At 38.1% G+C, this 20,488-nt stretch overlaps 1 protein-coding gene across 1 annotated transcript in view; it reads right to left on the bottom strand.

Moving 5' to 3' along the window:
* Positions 1–20,488, bottom strand: part of PLXDC2 (plexin domain containing 2) — a 264,431-nt gene that overhangs the window by 102,497 nt on the left and 141,446 nt on the right. The window contains exon 4 of the mRNA XM_069006678.1: positions 16,285–16,354. Within this exon, the coding sequence (XP_068862779.1) occupies positions 16,285–16,354 (70 nt within the window). The remainder of the gene's footprint in view (positions 1–16,284; positions 16,355–20,488) is intronic.

Raw genomic sequence — 20,488 nt, forward strand, 5'->3', positions numbered from 1 at the left:
AGTGGCTCCTGAGTAGGAGCATTCTTACATAGAAGCAATACACAGAAGAAGCCAGGGTAACAGCAAGAAGACAACAAAGTGAATAGAGACAGGAAGAGAAGAGACAAACCAGGTTGAAGCTCTGAGACTATCAAGGGGACAAGATGTTAGACATGAATGGAATAAGATCAAGAATGTAGTTATTGATACATCTTTATGTAATTAAAATTTAATGTGAAGAAATAAAGGATAAAAAGCAAGTAGAAGCCAGAGATACTCACGTTTAAATTCAAAAGAGAAAACAACAGTTTTTGAAAAGCTGGTGAATTGAACACTGCCCTTTGCTCCTACTTCCACACAGCAAAACCCACTAAACACCCATGATCATGCAGAAGAAAATCTCCAAGAAATGCCATCAAAGAACACAAACAGACACAAAGGTGCAACTAAAATTCAGTTATTGTTGGAAATGGAATGGAAAACAGTGTTTCAATAGAAAACTTTCATCATAGTTTTATGACGTGTAGCAATCTGGTGACATGACTTTTCTGTCTACAACAATTATAAATCTCTTAAAGATGGATTTATACTACTGATTACCATGACTTTGGAGCAATTTAAACAAGTAATTTGCATTTTTTCATAATCCTGATGTCACATAAACAGATACATACAAGGATATGCATGATCAGATGTATTTCCCCCTATGCCCAGAAATTATTGCATTGTGGTTTTTCTTCCTTTTTCTTTCACTCTGGAAATATTAACCAGATCAATGAAATTATTTTTGAATTGTACTGTGGTCACAGAAGGTCACATTTCAATACTGTGCTGAATATAGGAATTCCTGCAAGCTATGTCTGGACACAGGCTATCTGTCAGAATCAGAATATTGCCTCTTTCCACACAAGGTGGTCATTTAATATTAAGGCCAGGCATACATCTCAGGACACATTAAACCCACTCAGGTCATTACCTTTAGGAAGAAAAGGAACCTCCTCAATTTTTTTTTTTTGTTACCAACCCACAGGAGATGCTAACTGAGCTGGCTAAGGATTTTGTACCAGCTTGCCAGTGAGAATGGGGTTTCACCAAGTCAAAAAGTTAGGCAAATTTCTGTCAAGCCAGGACTTATCTCATTACTCCAAAACATGAGACCCATGAAGGTATGGTAGTACTTATATGCACAGAAAGATGTGAGGACAAAATATTTGTCTTTTGCTTGACCACTTGAGTCATAACTAAAAATCATATTTTTAAGTGCACAGTTGGTTGGAAGCTAGGGACATTAGTTTAAAGATAGTCTCCCTGCCTAAAAAAAAAAAAAGACTCCCAAACACACACTGAAGGAACGATGTTAGATTATTTAAAGTCAAAATTTTAATAGCAGTGCTGGTCTGCCACAGAAAATGGTGATGAGATGACAAGATCTCTGTAAACCTATTCAAAATGCACTCTCCTTTCTGCTGCTCCTCACACAGCAGCTTCTCCTGGTACATTATCTTTTGAGCCCACCTGCTTTTCATTGCTGTCCAGTAAATACACTTTCAGTGCCTGCTGGCTTAAAGAACAAGCTGACTGCTTGCTCAACAGAATCTTTCCACACTGTCCCAATTTTACATTAATATATTGAGATGACAAAGTTATTTGCCATAATATCAGAGCACACAGGTTAATTGTTGAGACACAACCACCGTTCTCCTCCAGAGCGGCTGCTGTGTTGCGGTGCAGTTAATGGGCACATTAATCAGACAGTAATGCACTGAAGTGCACCAATGAGCTGCCCACCAACACTCTGCTGGTGCTTGCTCTGCAGTGGGCAAAGCAGCTGAATTGACCAGGGGAGCCAACTGACTGCTGAGGGCAATGACACAGCAGGGCTGGAGAACACAGAGCAGTCAGTATGCACCCAGCAAAAAGACACCTATACAGCCCTCTGACCATCCAACTATCTGTCACACAGAGGGAATCGTCATTTTAGGAATTTCTCAAAGTTGGACCATGCCTTGGTAATGCTAGGCCTGTGGTAGCATGTCGGGGTCTCCTCCCCCCACCATGTAGCCCTGGGAAGAGGGGCCCTGAGGGCACAGACACACGGGGTTTCCCTGCCCCTGCTCAGCCTCGTTCCCCATGGGTTGGTTTGTGTTTCCTGCGCGAGCAAAGCAGCTCGGGTCCTGACTGTAGCAGTTCCTCGGCAGAGCCCGGCCATGCGGCTGGGGAAATAAACATCTCTCTGAAATATCTATCAAGAATCCGTCCATATATATTTCTTTTCCACGGGACTCCTGGTTTGATATAGGCGTGTTACAGTATCCTTACTGCAACAGTAGCAGAAGACAGGAGGTCTGCATTTTAAAGCTGGAGTCCTCAGTCCTTCCTTCTGCATCTAAACCACTGTACTAGTTTATCTGAGAAAAAAAGAAAAAGAAAAAACCCCAACCCCATTTTTGGACTGTGTAAATGTCATGGGTTAGCTAGCATAGTCTCGGAAGTGATGTTCTCGCAAAGGAGTGCTTACAGCTTCCCCCCATGACCTGACAGAACCTATCAGCTGGCCAGTTTGAATATGGACAATTCTTTAAGCCACTTAAAGTTGTGACCGCCTCTGTGATCCACACTTAAGAATAGACAAACTCCTCCCCCAAGCTCTCTCTCATTTCCGGTGCTGGGACAGGTGGCTGTGGGGCCAGGCCACGGCCATCCTGGAGCCGATGGCCCTGTTCCACCCACAGAACCCCCCCTCCCCCCCAGCGCTGCTGTGGGCAGCCGGAGCGGCTTGGCTCTCCCCCCTCTCCACTTCGATAAGCCACATTCCAGCTGCAAGGCCGAGGTAAGATTAACCCTTTTAGTGCTGTGAAGAGCTGAAAACCTGAGGGAAGAGAAAGAGGAGATGCTTAAAGCTGAAATTCTGCTGTGATGCTATGATATATCAGAGTATCCCATTGTAATTTCATGAAGATATGGGGGGTGGAGTGTTCAACTCGTAAGCAAAAGCACCTGCGCTGAGATAGGCAGATGCTGACACAGCTGTAATTTCATGAGAAGTTTGAACAGGGAGAGATGGAAGCGATGAGGACTTTTGCTCCAAACGGGAAAGGGGAAACCTCAATTCCTAGAGATGCTCCCAGAGATAGTCCTAGAGATGAAGATGAGGAAGACCCTTTGCTCCCAGGGAAGGAGAAGGGCTTCTGTTCTAAGAGATGAAATGCTCCCAGAGATGGGTGAAGAGAACTTTTGTTTTTGAATGGCTCAACCTTAAAATTGTACCTCAAAAAACTTCAAGAGTGGACCCTCGAAAGCAGTTGTGGGAAAAGCTGCAAGTCGGGGAAGGGACTCACATGCGAGCAGAAAACCAACCCGGGCAGCTGTCTCGTTCTGATAATGTTTTCATAACACGAGCAAGAAGAGACTTCTCTTTCTAAATAGACTGAACAAGGTTATTATGGAAGTGGAAAACAGACTGAAGATCTCAAGGTTTGTCTTTTCACATTGTCATTGGAAGAAGCAGGAAGGTGGGGGGAGGAGGAGACTTCGGAAGGTGTGGTATAATTTTTTTTCCTTCTTTTAGGTCTGTTAATAAACTTCTTTATATTCTTTCAAAGTCAGTGCCTGCTTTGCTTTTCTCCTAATTCTTATCTCACAGAAGATAAACAGTCATGAGTATTTTGGGCCAAACCACTACATTAAATTGGTGTTTCCGCCCGGTTACAAACCCAACCCGCTACAGTAAAAGAAGAAGAATGGTTTTAATACAGCTGACAATCATCTAAGGTTATTGGCTTTGCAAGACCAAGAAGTGTCTCTATTAGATGACTAATTTCATATGACCATGTCAACAAGGCCACACTTCCCAAGCAGCTATGGAAGGGACAGTAGCTACAATTCGTCCTCATTTTCAGTGATTCTCATCTAAAGAAGCAAGGCTGAAAAGGCCTTTCTCATGGAACAGTTTTCTAGAAGATGCAAACAGCAGAATCTGAGTGACCCAAGAGGAACTGCAAGTTGATAATGGTGCTTATATTTCATTTCACAAGAAAACATCCAGAAACAAAACTAGGAAAAACCTACCTGACTGTGGCATCCTGATAATTTCACTACAACGTAAAAACCCAAACTGTAAATATATTAGAAAAAAACAGACATCTAAATGGGAACCACTGAATAAAAAAACATGCCTGATTAATTTTCAAATATTTGATAAGTTTAAAGTGCTTTTGTGAGTGGAGATGACCTTTAATATCTATAATACTGACTGCCAAAATGACTACATTTAAAAGAAAACAAAATGTCAACAGTGCTATACTTCAAAACAACTATATTTCAACCTCAGAAATATTTAAGAATCTTCTTGACTGCCTAGCCAGTACTTCATTGTTGCATGGATGATAGGTATTTTAAACACCTGTGAAAACAAAACGTCATATGACATTCTTGATAATTCATATTCTTCCCCTCTCCCTAGTCTTAACAAGCATGTGCAATAGAAACAGGTTAAGTTTCTGAACGTATACAGGAAGGTCTCCAACTAGAGACTTCCCCTTACATGTATTTAAAAAAAAAAAAAAAAAAAAAATTATGGATAAAGGACACTAAACAAATATTTGTCTCATTTTTAAAATTATTATTATTTAACAGTAAACCAAATACATAATTTACCACAGAAAATCCACATTTTACTATTCTTTCCTGGTCTGCATAAAATGTAATTAAACCTAGTGGAATAATTGATAATTGGACTGCCAGTCACTCTTTTAAGATGTGTATTATGGATAGACATTATTTGTGTTCCATTTGTGTTTCCAGCAAAATTGGGTTTTCTCAATAAATGCCAGTGATGATAGAGCAAGCCAAACACAGCAAGCAGTGAAAACAGCATTTAAATTATCCCATCTACGTCTTCCAAATGCCCAAATGCCCAGAGCATATTTGCTAAGAATTACTTGAGTTCCTCTTCATGTAGGGTAAAACCTGCTGAATGACTCATAAAAATCTGTTCTGCTCCCTCCCCCCACAATGGAAGTAGATGAAAAATGTATTTATAAAAATTGGAATAAATGTATTTTGCAATTGGCAATCTAGGGCAAGATTTCCATGAATTAGCAAAGTGCTACAAATTCTGAGAATACCAGACGATACAAGCTGCTCCACCAAATTTTTTCACTATTTTTTGAGTGAATACATACGAAGTAATGTCAAATATTACTCCTTGGACATTTTCACAGCTGGATGCACAACTTTCTCATCTCTATGTTATCAGAAGTCCATGTTCATACTAGGAGTTGGAATTAACAAGTAAAATTGTTATAAAAGCTACAGCTGAAGAAGCACAAAAAAAAAAAGCATTTGTAAAAATTCAGAAACTGTTCTTAAAGAGAAATGTTCATGTACCTAATCAATCTGCTGGCTGGATGTTTATGGGCAGTGCAAGAATGTGTCCTCCAAAGTAAAAAAATGGTTTATCTTTCACATCACTCCTTAAAAGAAACCAATAATTTAGTAGGATGACTGAGAACAAAACTTGCTTCCAAACAGCCCTGAAGATTTTTTCTTTTCCTGAAAATGTGGACATAGATTTTTATAATCAAGGTAAGCAGTGCCGTTGCTGTCCTAACCTTGCTCTGACACTTGAAAACAGGCACAGCTCAGAGCTGCTAAGGTGGACGAAAGGCAGCAGTAGGCACAGGTAGGAGTGCATTATTCAGACAGGAAAGCAGGAATCACATTCACACAGTAATTGCTCTGATCATGGAGGAGGCTCAAAAAGCTCCGGGTCTAATGACTTACGGTGCCCCTCTTAAAGAATAAATTCAGGAGACTAAGAAAACTAACTAAGAGACTAATAAATTCTGTCGACTAGGAAATAGAATTTTCCTCTTAAAATACTGGTTCTGATGCAATTCTGAGAGAGGTAGAAATCAGGGGGTGGGAATCAGAAAGTAAAATTGACTCATATTGATATGACCTCCCAATAACACTGCATAGAAATCTACTTGAAAGAAGGGAAATATTTATTTTGGTGTATAGGATTGAGAGAGATGCAGCTTAAAACTCTTAGTCAATGCTCCATAGATACTTTTATTTCTTAATGTTTCCACATTAGGCAGGAAACCAAAGCAGAACATAAACTGCAGTAAAAAAAGAATGGGCTGATGACTTTTATTGCACTAATAAGTCATTGTCAAATAATGCCTTCTTTTATTTGGCATCACTTGCATCTAACTAGTCAGATATATGAAATCACACATCTACTGTCATTCAGCTTAGGCTATAACAATATTGTATCTAGCTCCTTTCAAATAATAAGTTTTTAAATTAATAAGCATTTATTTCTTTGAAAAATTATAAGTTTTAGCAAGTCAGTTAAGCCCTTTGGTTCTCAAAACAGTCACTGTCTTCAACAGCCTTTAGACTCTGCTCTCAGATGTGCAGGCACGTACCAGACTGCCATGTGTGGCAGCTTGAAGTCAAAAAGTCACCATTTCTACTTGAGCAAATAGCTACAAAAAGATTTTTCTGGGTAAGCAGCCCCAGGCATCATGGGTCATGATGCAGGTTACAGAGTCTGGCTTTCTTTTTTTCAGGTTGGTTAAAAGCAGAGTTGTAGGCTACACTTCAGCCTGCACAGACTTTGCAGTACAGTAATGGGTGAAGATAAAACATTTCTAACATGAATTGCAGGGCAGAGCCCAACTGAACTGTTATACCAATGTTGTCTCTGGCAAGACAAGGCAGTGTTGAACCCACTAACACTTGAAGGAGAAGCAGCATTTGCACCCATGGCCCTGACCCCTTGGCTATCCTATTTAAGAGTTGAGATCAGCACTGGTGAGTGAGGCAGGGTAAGAACCCCATGCTAGTGATTCTGGCTACCTTATCATTTCCTGGAAACGCACTAGAAAGACACATCAACAAGCTGCTTTTCCAGGCTGATGTAGCATCACTAACAAAATGACATGCATAACACATGAAATTGTTACAATATTATGTCCTAGGGGTAGTAGTTCTAAAATAAAAGTCCTGTCTAGAATAGTCACTGCAAGAGATTGGAGCATGAAGAAGCTCCTAAAAGTAAATGGAACTAAAACACATGAAAACAAACATAGTTTTGAGGTAAGCTTTCCATGAAAACATCAAAAACTCTTCTATTTATACAGTTTTTCCTGACATGTCTTGTCATTAAATTTATGCTTTGTGACAAAATTATTCAAGTTATGGTAAGGAAAACCTTCATAAATGTGAATTCTTTCCAAAGATTTTGGAAGAAATTTAAAAATGCTTCTTTCCACTGCTCACACCTGGAACCATCTCCTCAGCAACAGGCACATGCATGAAAAAGCTTGAAAACTGGGGATGTCACAGCCCAGTGACAACATTGACAGAAGGAAGGGGAAAGGGTGTGAATGGAGCCAAGGCCAAGGCTGTAAGGAGGAGTGAGAAGCAAGTGAAAAAATTAAAGTCTCAGTTCAAAACTGACAAAGATCCACGGGAATCTATTTATTTCAATGGCTTTGGCTTCAGAAAACAGGTTGATATGAGTCTTAACAATTTGCAAGGCTAATGAATTTAGCAAGGACTGGCTTGAGAGAGGGTGGTTGCCAAGGAAGGAATGATGATATAATGAAGAGGCTGGCAACGGGCAACTGATTTTTCATAATGTGTCTCAGAGAACATTTGCATGCATTCTGTTTTCCAGCTTTTGATCATGCAAAACACGTAGCAGCATTTGCTTTCCTTAAGACTGTCCAGGAGTCAGGGATGGATGGACAGTCATCATATGAGCCCTGCAGTACGTCAAGATATTAAGAAAATCTGTACTCCCTGTACTGTCAGAGACACAGAAGAAATTCCATGTGCAGGATTTTTCTTGACAGATCCCAAGTAATGAAATTAGAATACTTTATCTGTAGTAATGAATATGAAAAGCCTTACATAGATTCATTCACGTGCTTTTCATGCTATTCAACAGTCAGAGATACAGATAGGAAATGGAAATTATGGGTGATTTGTGACTTTGGATACAACAAAGCAGAAACAATAGCAAGAAGAGAGAGAAATTATATTTACTTTTTTAATAATGCTGCTGGTGACATGTAAAATTAAGCAACTAAATAGCCTCTTAAGGTGAGCCTGTGCCATCAGTAGGATGGTTCCAGTAGGATGGTTTTCTGTTGCTTTTAGCTCCCACAAAATATTTCCAGCTTCTTCATCAGCGAGGGCTGGCACTGGGTCTCTATGGGCTGATCTGGGGCCATTTTAGGAAGCAATTTACTTTGTTAATTATATTTCTTCAGCAATAATTTCAGTGTTCACTTAGGTCCTTCATTGATTTTAATTAATCCTGTGTAAGCTTCCAAACTTTTCTTTTAGATAACAACAAGCTGCTTACAGCACAACAATCAGAAATTCCACACTCACTAATGCAGCTGGAAACCAAATGTACTGTTACTTGCTATAATTGCTTTGGACATACTGCCAGTGGCCCAAGAAATGGCTAAGTCTGAAGCAAAATAGAGGAGCAAGAAATCTTCTTTTCCAAAATACTACAAGATGGAAACTAGGGCTTTGCTTCAAGACTTTAGACTTCTATTTTTCTTACAACTTGTTTTTCTTATTAATTAATTCTTTGGATGATGGCTCTATACTACATCATGTTAAAGACACTAAAGCTAATGCAACACAGATTAAGTTACAAAGGTAATATAGAATAAATGCTTAACAGTTGTACCAACATTGCATTAGCTTAAACACCTACATATACATGATCCTCTGAGCTGTTGGAATACTGTTTAAGGTAATAAAATGCACAGCATAAAATTGGAGAAAGACCCCTTTGTTGATAGAACAAAAAATTATTAACTGGATAGGACTCTTACCTATAGCTTTAAAAACATCATTTTGTTGAACTGATATTGTACCTGATGAGTACTTCCAAATATAATATTTCTAATATCTTTTCCTGACAGAATTACTTTATCTACACAGACAAAAACCTTGCCTGTATTACTCTCTTGTTGTACTTAATGCTATCCACACAGAATGGAAAAAACCCAACTACACAAACTTTGACACTTTTCCCTTTGAGTGCTGCTCTGCTACAACTTGTAAACATTCTCCACTACTTCGGAGAGGAGCAGTGGTGAGTGTTGCTGCTTGCTGCCATTGCAGAGCATGGCTTTAACAGAGCAGCCATCTCGAAATGGAGAGCTGCCCTGATATGAGGTACAGTCAATTAGGGAAGCATCCTGTGGCAATCTAAGGAGCTTTACAGCTCATTTTGATAGCAATAGGATCAGGATATCATTTGTGTGAACACTTGTCTTAACAGTCATTTCTTAAGGAAGGCAAATGATCAGTCAGTGCAGGCGCCCAGATTTCAGCAGAAATAAAAGGAACAATATGAATTTTGTCAGTAATCTAGGAACAAGAACATAAATTTATGACATTTACAGATACAGAGGATAACATGCTAAGGAAAATGAAGCCCTCAGTTTTACTGGCTGATACGAATAATCATCAGTGGTACCTGGTGCTATGGGGTACTAAGTAGCAAAACCATCACGTAATATACAGGATTTCACATCCAAAATTATAAAACTGCATTTACAGCTGCCTGGTTTGAGATGTGAATTGAGTTCCCTTAAAAATTCAAGGAAAAGAGCCTTCATTAAGATGCAGATGGGATCAAATGTCTGAAAAGATTTTATTACACCTTGGCAATAATATTGATAGTAGTAGGAATTCAATACATTAAGAAAAACCAGGAAACAGAACTTTTGCCAAAGTTAGAAATAAGCTTTTTCAGAAAGGACAACACTTAATAATATTTGGACAGAATTCAACCTAAGACCCACCTCTTATTAGAAATAACTTATAGTGGTCCTTATTTTTAGTAATTAATATTGACTCTGAGCTGAATTTTTGACATAATTCCCAGCCTGAATGGTCTCTAAATGTCCTATGCTTGGAAATACTCAAGTTTTTGAAAAATTTTGTAACCAACTATTTTCATGGTCCTAATTTTGACTTTATGAAACAGTAATATTCAAGTACTATTTTACAAGTCCTGGAACATTTATTTCATTTGGTCTAGGAATTCCACGTTAATACATAATTTTTTATGAAGTACTGCCTTACAGCATCAAAAGGTATATTTCCCACACCTCAGCAGGAATTTTCCTCTTTTAATTAGAAGCTATAGGCAGAAATGTATTGAAGTTTGGTTTTTTTAACTCATGAGCATGCACCAAACCAAATATACATTATATTTTGTAGTAGCTGGAGAAAATAAAGACTTGTCAAGTGTTAAAAATCTTTACTATGATGTAATAGCACAATATTATTCAAATTTGAATGCTACTCTAAATGCTGAGCATAAGATAAATGCCTACTAAAAAATTATACTATAAAAAGTTATGGATCCTTTTTAGACATAGTCCATACCTGACAACTTCCCAGTGTTCAGTGGAGCAGTTTTTGGCTATCCTGAAGGTTCTTTGCCTTAACATTAAGCCATTTAATTTATTATTATTTTCTGCAAAATGATTTAATTTTATTTAATGCTTATTTGGCATTACATGTGGACAATACTTTGGCTAGCTATCCATTATTCTATGAAACAGAGTCTTACAAAACCACAGATATGGTCATTTTATGTCCTGTTACCACTTCAGTGCAACTACTGCCCATGATCCTCACAGTCAAAGTTGGAAAATGCTTTAATATATGATGATCAGAGAAATGTCAAGGCATATGGAATGCTTTTTTTTCCCCTAAAGCTTATCATGCTCTTTGCCCTAAGTGCTTCTGATCCAATTTGTAAAGATAAAGCATAAGTGTGGGAATGGAAAGAGTTGTAAGAGTTCACCAAGGAAAGGTAAGCAAAGCAGAGTTTCCAGGGAGGGACTGCTCCCTTGCAAAGACAGGAGGGATATTCCCAGGGCACTTGACACAGGAAATGATAGACAAAGGAAGCTTTACACGGAGAAAATTTTTGTAACAACTGCACAGCAATATAAGACATGAGAAAAAGAGGAGGTGAATGAAGGCAATTGTGTGAGCTAGTCAACAGCCAGACCTCTACAGTCCCTTCAGAGCGAGCTGCCCACTGGTGATGACAAGTGTAATCCCCTGTAACAGACACAAGCTAATCTGAGCCACTGATTTTGGCTAGAAACACTGTGTTTCACTCTGCTTTGTATCACCTTTGCCATTTAACAGATGTTGTCCATAGGGCAATTTGTGTTATCAAAGAGCTCTTCATTAGGTGACGAACACATCTCCTGCTGGCTCCTGTGCTGAAGGGTTCAGAGCAGCAGGAACAGCCAGAAAAGCTTCACTGAGATTTCTGACAGACTCCAACAAAATGTTCCACCCAGGACACTGATAATTCAAAGGGCCAGGTAAATTTCACTCCACCTATCCACTGGTTTGAAAGTTTAAGAAAATAAATGCATGAGATGCAGGGAAAATAAAGCATAATCATTCCCTGAGAACTAGAAATTTCCAGATAATTTTTAATTATCATAGACTTTCTGCAGGCTGAAAATGCACCACCATTCTCACCCTTAACAAGCTCAGGTCCTGATCCCGTGGACCCTTCTCTTTCCATAGCATTACCAGCTAGGTGGACAAATTTCCCTCCTGCTCAGAGGCATTGCTCTGTGGGCCAACACAGAAAGATAGGGCTCAGACAGTGTGACATCAGGCTTTATTCCTTCTCCACAGCATGCCCTCTATCAATGATCCTTTTTCCTTGAAAGTACTGCAAAATGTGATGGAAATTATATTAGAATTTGCCACAATTTGGTAATTATTTTTCATATCCCTCCTGCTACAGTGAAAACAGTAAAATTAAACATGAATTCCATAACCATACATACACATTCAATGTCCAAAAGGAATTTTAAAGTGTTATCTCTGCATAAAACTTCAGCTTTTATGCAGCTAACCAACTAGCTTGCTAACCTGAGATATTTTGCCTCTGCTATTTTCCCACAAGACATATGTACACTTAAAAAGAGTTTGATACTGAAATAACTGTGATTCCTTGTCAAAATGAAAGATTACTTTGAATCACTTGTCCTGACTAGTCAGGGTTTAGAAACCATGCTCAGGTACCTCACAGCTGCTCCTCAACACAAGATCTAACAACATCAAGTTTCAGCAGAAAAATTATTTCAGTATTTTCAATGCTTGTTTTCTTATCTTGTGTCAATGGAGTGTAGGACAGTTATAGTTTTGATGAAAAGCTGTGTGAATCTTGGATGCACAAAGATCTCTTTCTTCCATAAATACAAGTATTTTTAAGCATGAGATCTGCCCATAGGAAGTAATAATCATACAAAGAGTTCTCGATTTCTGTTTTAGAAAATTATCAAGCTTAATTCGATTACACTGGGATTTACTGCTAGGATGGCTTTTTATTTCTTTGTTTGGTACTCCTTTGATTATTGACATTGGTAGAAAAGCTCAGGCAGCATCTTCACTGTAAGAATTTCTTCAAACAATTCCTCCATCTGGAAATATTCCTCTACTGAAAGATGACTCATGAAATATTATCTCACCAGAATTTAATACAATATTTAAAAATTCAGCTGCTTGCTTCAACTTCAGCAGTTTGCTGTTACATAGGGTAGGTGGACATTTCTGGACCCTTCTTCATGATAGCTGGCAAAATGTCTCAACAGTCAGCTTTATAAATCTAAAAATGTAACCACCTAGTCACTTCAATTTCTACTCTTATTGTTATATTTCATTAATGCTGGGCAGTGTTTGCACAGCAAGGCCTTTCCTGCTCCCTGCAATACCACAGAGAAATTTAATGTGAACTAAAAATGCCTTAAAAGCAAAAAACCCCAACTGAATAATTGACAGGAGCTGATATAAAATTGCACTAAAAAATAGAGACTGATAAAGAAAACAAACCAAAAAACCCCTCAGAGAATAAACAAGAGGGGCTTACTATCATGAACCTGGACGATAGAGCCAGCAGTGAAGTTTGCTGCATGTTGAGTAGGATGTGGGGCCACAGAGCTTCGAGGACATCTGTGAGAAGTGTTATGGTACTGCATGGAGAGATGCATCACAAGACAGGGTTTTCCCAGCTCTGCTGAGCTCTGTGAGGGGTGTCAAAGACTGGCAACAAGCAGACTTCATATATGCAGCTCCTGACATGCACAATATGACTCGCTATCTCAACAGTAGTTTTTTTATGAAAATAACCACATCCTTGGGCTGTAGGGCACCACATTTAGAAAGCTTCACAAAAACCAAAAGGCAGCTTCTTCTTGCGTTACTATTATTAAAGTTTTGAGAGCTATCTATAGGAATCTGGGCAGAGAAATGTCTGTATAGCAAAGAAACAATTACTAATTATGTTAATAATTAGTTTAATTCTAATATAAAATTCCTGTAATAATATATAGCCCTTTCAAATACAAACAGTGAACAAAACCCTCGAACTATTTATTTTCACTCCGCATTCTTCCTTTTCTTAGTTGAACAGAATCAGCTTATCAAAACTATTCAGAAGAGGAAATAAATATTAGCTAAAGAGAAAAAAAATTGAGTTTTAAACCCCAGTAATTTCAAAATCATCCCAAGCAATTTGGGAACCCTACTATTCCAGAATGCACACTCCATGAAGAATGGCAGAAACTATCGGGGTAGATGTTTTTATTGTGACAGGGATGTAATGTGCAATTGTACTCGACTTCCCTTTTAAGAAGGTTATATAATTTATGATTTGGATGTAAAAACAGTTTTTAGTTTTGTCATTAGCATAATTAATAATATCCTGCTCTCCAGGAAGTGGACTCCTGTACACATTAACTTTGTCATTCTTTCGATGTCAGAATAACCTCTGGAGGTATTCCAGGTCTCTAATAATAGTAATGACATTGTAAAATCTTGGTTACTAGGAAATAGCAGACCATACAGTATATGAAGCACATGGAACCTGTATTCATCTTTTGTTATCATAAATCACTGGTAGTAAAGTGTGGTGCTTAGCTTAGCAACAAAATTTGCACATATATCCAAAACAAAACACTTTTAGAGAATTAGTACAGAAATAAACCTTTCTTTTCCAGCTAAATGAGTTTAGGAGTCTTATAGTTGTAGTAAAGGTTGCATCTTATCCTGGACTGACAGAATGACTTACAGTTACTGAGCTTTATCAAGATAACATTTTAAAATCTATTACTAGCTAGATCTTTTTCATGCTTAATTTTGAGGTTGAAAAATCATGGAAATGTCAATGAAAGACAGAAATATCTCTGTGCTAATGTCAATGGTGTACATTAAAAGGACTGATTTTAAAGTCCTATTTAGCTTGACAATAATCCCTATATCTGTTTACAGCAAAAATATTTTATTTAGTAGGAATGGAGCAAAAAGAAAAGCATAATTATCAGCCAGTGTGCCATTAATACCCATAGAGAAGAATCCTGCAGAGCTGTAGTCATTTTTATATTCTTACGTGTTTTTTTAAAAAAAGAAAACAAAGACAAAACCACTTAAATTCCCCAGTTACTCTGTATCAAAAGGGAAAAAAAAATGTGTACCTCACAAACTGCTACTACATAGTTCACCTCAGGAGATTAGCTTTCCTTCTAAGTCTTTTGGGTGCGATGGAGAAACTGGTCACAGCACAGTACTTTAGTGAAAGTGGTAAAAGTAGTAAAAATTCAGGATTTCCATTAAAGGGGAAGGCTTAGCAGAATGACCACACAAAAAGAATTACTTGGAGAGAGTGAACTTTGTGAAATTTTAAGGAACCAAGTACAGTGGTAAGAATAAGGGGACATTTAGAGGATGAACCCTGTCCCCACCACTGTTGTTTTAGCTGTGCAGGATCCATCCCTTCCCATTCTTTCATGCTACGTAGATCATGTGCTTGATTTTGGCAGCCTGTCAAATGCAACTTCTCTAATAAAGAACATAGAACTAGGCATCAATGATGAAGCACCAAAATGAAATTAACAGCAAAGCAGAATGGAAATCAGACAAGTCTCAAAATCAGTGGTTCTTGGCTCATCTGATCCAAATCAGCAGCAAAATCTCATTGTTGATCAAGAAGGGAAAACTAATACTGAAGTCACCTCATAATCCTGCATCATTTTTATCATTCTACTGCAAAGCAACCATTTCATATCAGCCTTTATTCACCTTTGTCCATCACTTGTATTCTTTGGAAGCAAAATGGAGATCCTGATGAGGAACATGACTGGGACCTCTGTCCCAGTTCCCACTCTTGTTGAGACACTGGCTGCAATTCTACCCTAATCTTTTAGTCATAACCTCCCCATTCAGGACTCCAGTGGGACATGGATATCCCCTGATCCAGTCCATCTGGACCCCCACAGCAAAGGAAGGAGAAACTTTGACCAGGGACAGGGTAGGATTGTTCCTGATGATGGTGGCTGGTATTTCTGCCTGCTTGTACTGTCACATCTCTAGGCTGAGCACCACCACCCAGTGTCCTGTTCAAGGACCAGAGGATCCTGTGGGTGTGCTCTCCATGATGCTGCCTTTTGCCTCCCTGTTTCCTTTTTTTTACTATTTCTCCTTCTTTTTAGGATTTGTTATCTTCCACGTTGTCTCCTTTTCCTCATCTCAATAGAATCAAATTGTCTGTCAAGGAGGTGAAGTGGAAGGGGAACAGAAGGAGTTGATGGCTGTTCCCAGCACAGAAGATTGGTGCAAGCAGCAGCCAGCCGCAGTGGGAGGCAGAAACCCAGCCATGAGCCATCCCAGAGCTGCCAGACTGGGAGCTCAAGCTGGCCCTACCTCTCTTCTCACCCCACTCCTCTCCTGGATGGAGGAGAGGAAGGCCATGGTGCATTATCAGAGGCTGTACCACACCACGACAACGCACTGCAGTGGGTTCGCCCTACAGGTGACACAGGACGTACTTCTAGCAGCACCTCTTATCTTTGGGCAGGAAATCCTCTTGCCTCATGCAGGCAAACCCTGTCTCCCTCCTTGTTTTCGCTCCAGCACTATCACCACCAGTGCAACTGCTACATACACCCAAGTTCCCAAGGGGGAAATATCTAAACAGAAAAGGATTAATGCTGTAAAGCCTTACAATCAGATGGGTTTACAACAGTTCCACTTGAACTGCTGGAGGCTTTTCATCATATTGATATTTTGTGATTTTCTTTTTGTGGACAGGAAAATTTCCTAAATAAAAGCTGCAGTTTATCTCTTGACATATACAAGGCAGGGGAAAAAAAGTATTTTAAGTAGCTGCAAGAAACTCTTCTCATCTTACTCAAAGTAAATGGTTACAAAGCCACTTACCCCCAGTTGCCACAGTAATTTCACGTAGAAAATGTCCATAAAATGGAAAATCAAAGGACAGATTCACTCTCTGAAAGGAATAACACCAAAAAAATAAAATCAATATTGAGCAGAACATTAAGAGAAAAAAGATGAACAGTCATCCACTTCAAATATCTCTTTCATTGCTTTTTATTTTTCACCAGAGCCTTGTTATTCTTAATTTGGAATTGCCAGTAGCTAACTGGAAAGAATTCTATGGAGCACTTAAACACTTAAAGCAGTGGATCTTTATAACAGAAAACTTCAGAAAAGAAAATACACAGACATTGTAACTCAATCACAAGAATACAATTAATAAAAGATTTGTAGAGTTTCTGCCTAAAAAAAAATGTTGCTTTAACCTCTTTCTTAAAAGGAGCCATCAATATCTAAAGCCTGAGCAATATCTGTGTTTTACAGGATGCCTGCTGCTTTGGCTGCTGGCTATCTGCTGCTCTGCCAAGCCAGCCTTCAGATTTAAGTGCTGTCCCTGACATTCTGCTGCTACCTGGGTTCTTGTCTGATAAAGGCTGGTCACTGGAAGGTAATTCCTTCATCAAACCCACAAGACACCAGTTCCCAAAACTCTATACTGTCAGCTAGGAGATGGAATGATGCATAAAGAAATATTCAACAGAAGAAATAACAAACTCTACTTAAGTTGTTATTGCAAAAGAAAATAAAATAGTAAAATAATAAATGAAAATTTTAAAATAATCTTTTTTCTCCATTTCCCTACAGGTGTCTATCCTCTATCAGCTGAATTCATAGCAGAGAATTGTAGTTTGGGGAATGAACTCTTCTCAACTAAACTCACCATAGAGCATCATTCAAATTCAAACTCATTTTGCCTCTCTGCCTATGGCTTTATCTTTTTCCACCTATTCCATTCCTGTCTCGAAGCTCATTGATTATTGTGGACACTCATAATTATCACCTTGTGTACTACCTGGTTAACTGCTGAATAAATTAGTAGTCATGGCAGAAAAGAGTGCTGAAATCCCAGCAAGGTCTTTTCACTGAATATAACATCCTGTGAAAAACACATCTCTTCCATAATGGTCCAAATACCAAATATGAAATGAGCATGCAGTCCATTATTCCTTATTTTGGAGGAGTTACTACATAACAACTGGTGTGAAGATGGGTTGTTGGTGACTGTCCCTCAACCCTAACCTTTGAGGACTCCACTTAAGGGCAACAGCCCACACATTGTAAAAAAGAGGAGGGGGGGAAAAGGAAGAAGAAAAGTATTCTTTCATCTTTCTTTTCCCTACCATTATTTCTGTCCTGTGTTTTATTATTTTCAGATTATATCTGATTACTTCTTCTCTCAGGAAGAATTATATTTACATACACCAGAAATGTTTAAAGAATTATTTATCATGAAATTTGCAGTTGAAGACTTACAGTAACTTTAAATTAGATTTGGTTTCTGTTTAAAAGGAAGACAGAATTTCGACAGGATTTATTAGCACATTTTTTATTTGTTTTTAATTAGAATGCAAAATCCATTTGCCTTGTGTTAATTGGACTGAGTAGGTTCTAATGACCTTTTCTGTATATACATAAATATGGATGTACAACTGAACATTTCTAATCAAAAATGGCATATGCAAAAGATAGCACATGAATTAATTCACACAAATGTTCTTTTACCATGTTCTACAGCTTTCAATGCTGAAGTGTATGCTATATCTATGAATGCACTCCATTTAAATTGTCCTTGCTCTACCAAACATTGTTTGAAGAACTCTGTTAAAACTACCAATTTTCTGACCAAATTTTCCCTTTCCTTTATATGTCACCCTCCATTTTATCTATTAACTTTAACCTTCTGAGTACACGATAACCATTAAACTACCTCAAAAGAAAACTATGCCCCCTTACCTGTCTTCTGAATTGCTACAATATAAACACTAATATAAAGATGTCCGCAACAAAAACTGGATCTCGTTCCCACTCAAGCCAGATACAGATCTCCCACTGACTTAAGTCAAAATGTGATACCTTAAATTCTGACAATGTAAAAATGTTTAACATAGCCAATTTTTTAGCATAATACTGTAATAAAGAACCAACATGATTTAAGTAATATTTTAAGACATAATATTCTAACAGTCACTAAAATTATGCTTTCATTTTGATGCTAGAAAGCATACCTTGTTTTTAGAAAGAATACCAGAGTTTTCAATTCACTGAAATAAAGTGTTTTCTCCATGCATAAATGATAGAATGGACTGGAAGAAAAGAGACTTGAGCTCCCAAGTATGAGGTATCCTGTATTCTAGTTCAATGTTAGGGTGATCAACTCCTAGATATCTAATTTAAACACACTGAATATCAAAGCCACCTCTAAAATTTTATTATATGGTTTAGAAGATGGTGGCAATATATTGAAAAAATACACTTACTACTAGTAATATAAATCCCGTAGTGTTAGACATTGTAATTGTGCCATTAATATATGTTTGCTACTTTCCACAAACAATTACTATGCTGTTTATCAAGTCAAACCATCTCATGGATCCTCTCCAGGACCGTCTCCAGGTCCCTCTCCAGTTTTTATGGATTTTCTTGTAGAAGCAAAACCAACTGACAGCTTCTGGGAACTCTTAAGATTATTCACTTCCAAATGAAGGAAAACACACAAATTGAGTGTAAAATGTTTAGTATTCAAAGAATCCCTGACATCGTAAGTGAATTCCTTGATATTTAGCTGGTAATAATTTAACTCCTGGTTCTATTGTCAAATTGGAGAATAATGTTTAGAAATTATCAGCATGAAAATCATTGGGTCACTGAAAGATGTGCAAAATGGCCTTATGAAAAGAGTAATGTCAAAGTTTATCTCTACAGGAGAGAAGGTGAGAGATTGTTGCTGCGGTATGTATGATCTCAAAATATATGACTTTACAGTTGTACAGTTATAGAGATCACATCTCTCTGTTAAATAACTTTGTTGTGTAGTACATATGGATGTTGTTTACTTGGGCACAAACATACAAGAAAGTCAACTATAGATCGTAAATAAGGAATAAAACCTTACAGGATGACTCTCTGGTACTTTTTCAGCCTTTGAGGGGACATTAATCTGAAAAAGGGGTCTTTAAAACTGTATGTAGACATGGCTGCAGCCACTCAAGTTCCCAGTCCAAGATGTTTGGGTAAGCATGAAAAGAGATGGATATCAGTGTGCTAAACAGGGACCAGAGCCTTCTCTGCTGGAGCTGGCAGAAAGGCAGAGAGGGCACCTGACATTCAGAAGAAAGGTCTTAAACCACTTGCTTTGGGGAGAAACAGTTGAAGCCCTTAAGGTTCCATCTGGCATGCTGAATGGTCCCCTACACCAATCCCACACCACACTAAAAAATATTGCCTTTTTCTAGCCTCTAGTTTTATAACTTCAACAAAATGCCCCCCTTGGAAAGGACATTTTAGCTGCATAATCTCAGGGATCCAACTGGAAACAAAAGTGCTTACAACAAAGACATGGAAGGGTGTCATCTTTACTAATCATTAAACATGGGTTAAAATTTCTCAAAGAAATTTAATTAATGTTTAGGTCCCAGGCTTCAGAAATTACTTTTAAAAGGAAAAGATGTTATACCTTTTATAAGTATTTGTAATTTATTTATTATCTTTTCTTTTGGCATATTTCCATTCTTTCCCTCAACATGGAGCACCAGGATCCCACACAAAGTAGACAAGGCAGAAAATAGAGGTTCTCACTTTTAGGTACCCTCGAGGTCCTTTTTTTCTCATTAGAATCAAGTTGTCTTAAGAAAAGAGCTGATACACTGTTTTATTACGTCTGCCCCAAAGATATATAACTGTCTGAACCATCTGCATTTGCATTAACCCTGACTGCCTACAGTCTTTTAACTATGAAGGATATATTTTTTGCATTGGACTCTCTGTCACTTAGATGTGCTGGATTTATCACCTCACTCTGCTTTCTGTATTCTAACTTAAATACCACAGTGTAGGAACCCAGAGTGCAGAGAATATTTCTCTGCCTGTTTTGAGGGGTTTCACCTCCCTGAACAACACAGCTTTTGACCTCTGTCTGTGGAAAAAACTGACTACTATTAGAAAAGAACTAGAAACTGCACTTAGACTACTATGTAAGATTGTCACAGGGTGAAAAATTTAGAGGTTTTGGGTTTGTTAATGTAGTAAA

The sequence above is a fragment of the Aphelocoma coerulescens genome, chromosome 2 (genome assembly GCF_041296385.1).
Source record: "Aphelocoma coerulescens isolate FSJ_1873_10779 chromosome 2, UR_Acoe_1.0, whole genome shotgun sequence".
NCBI lineage: Eukaryota > Metazoa > Chordata > Aves > Passeriformes > Corvidae > Aphelocoma > Aphelocoma coerulescens.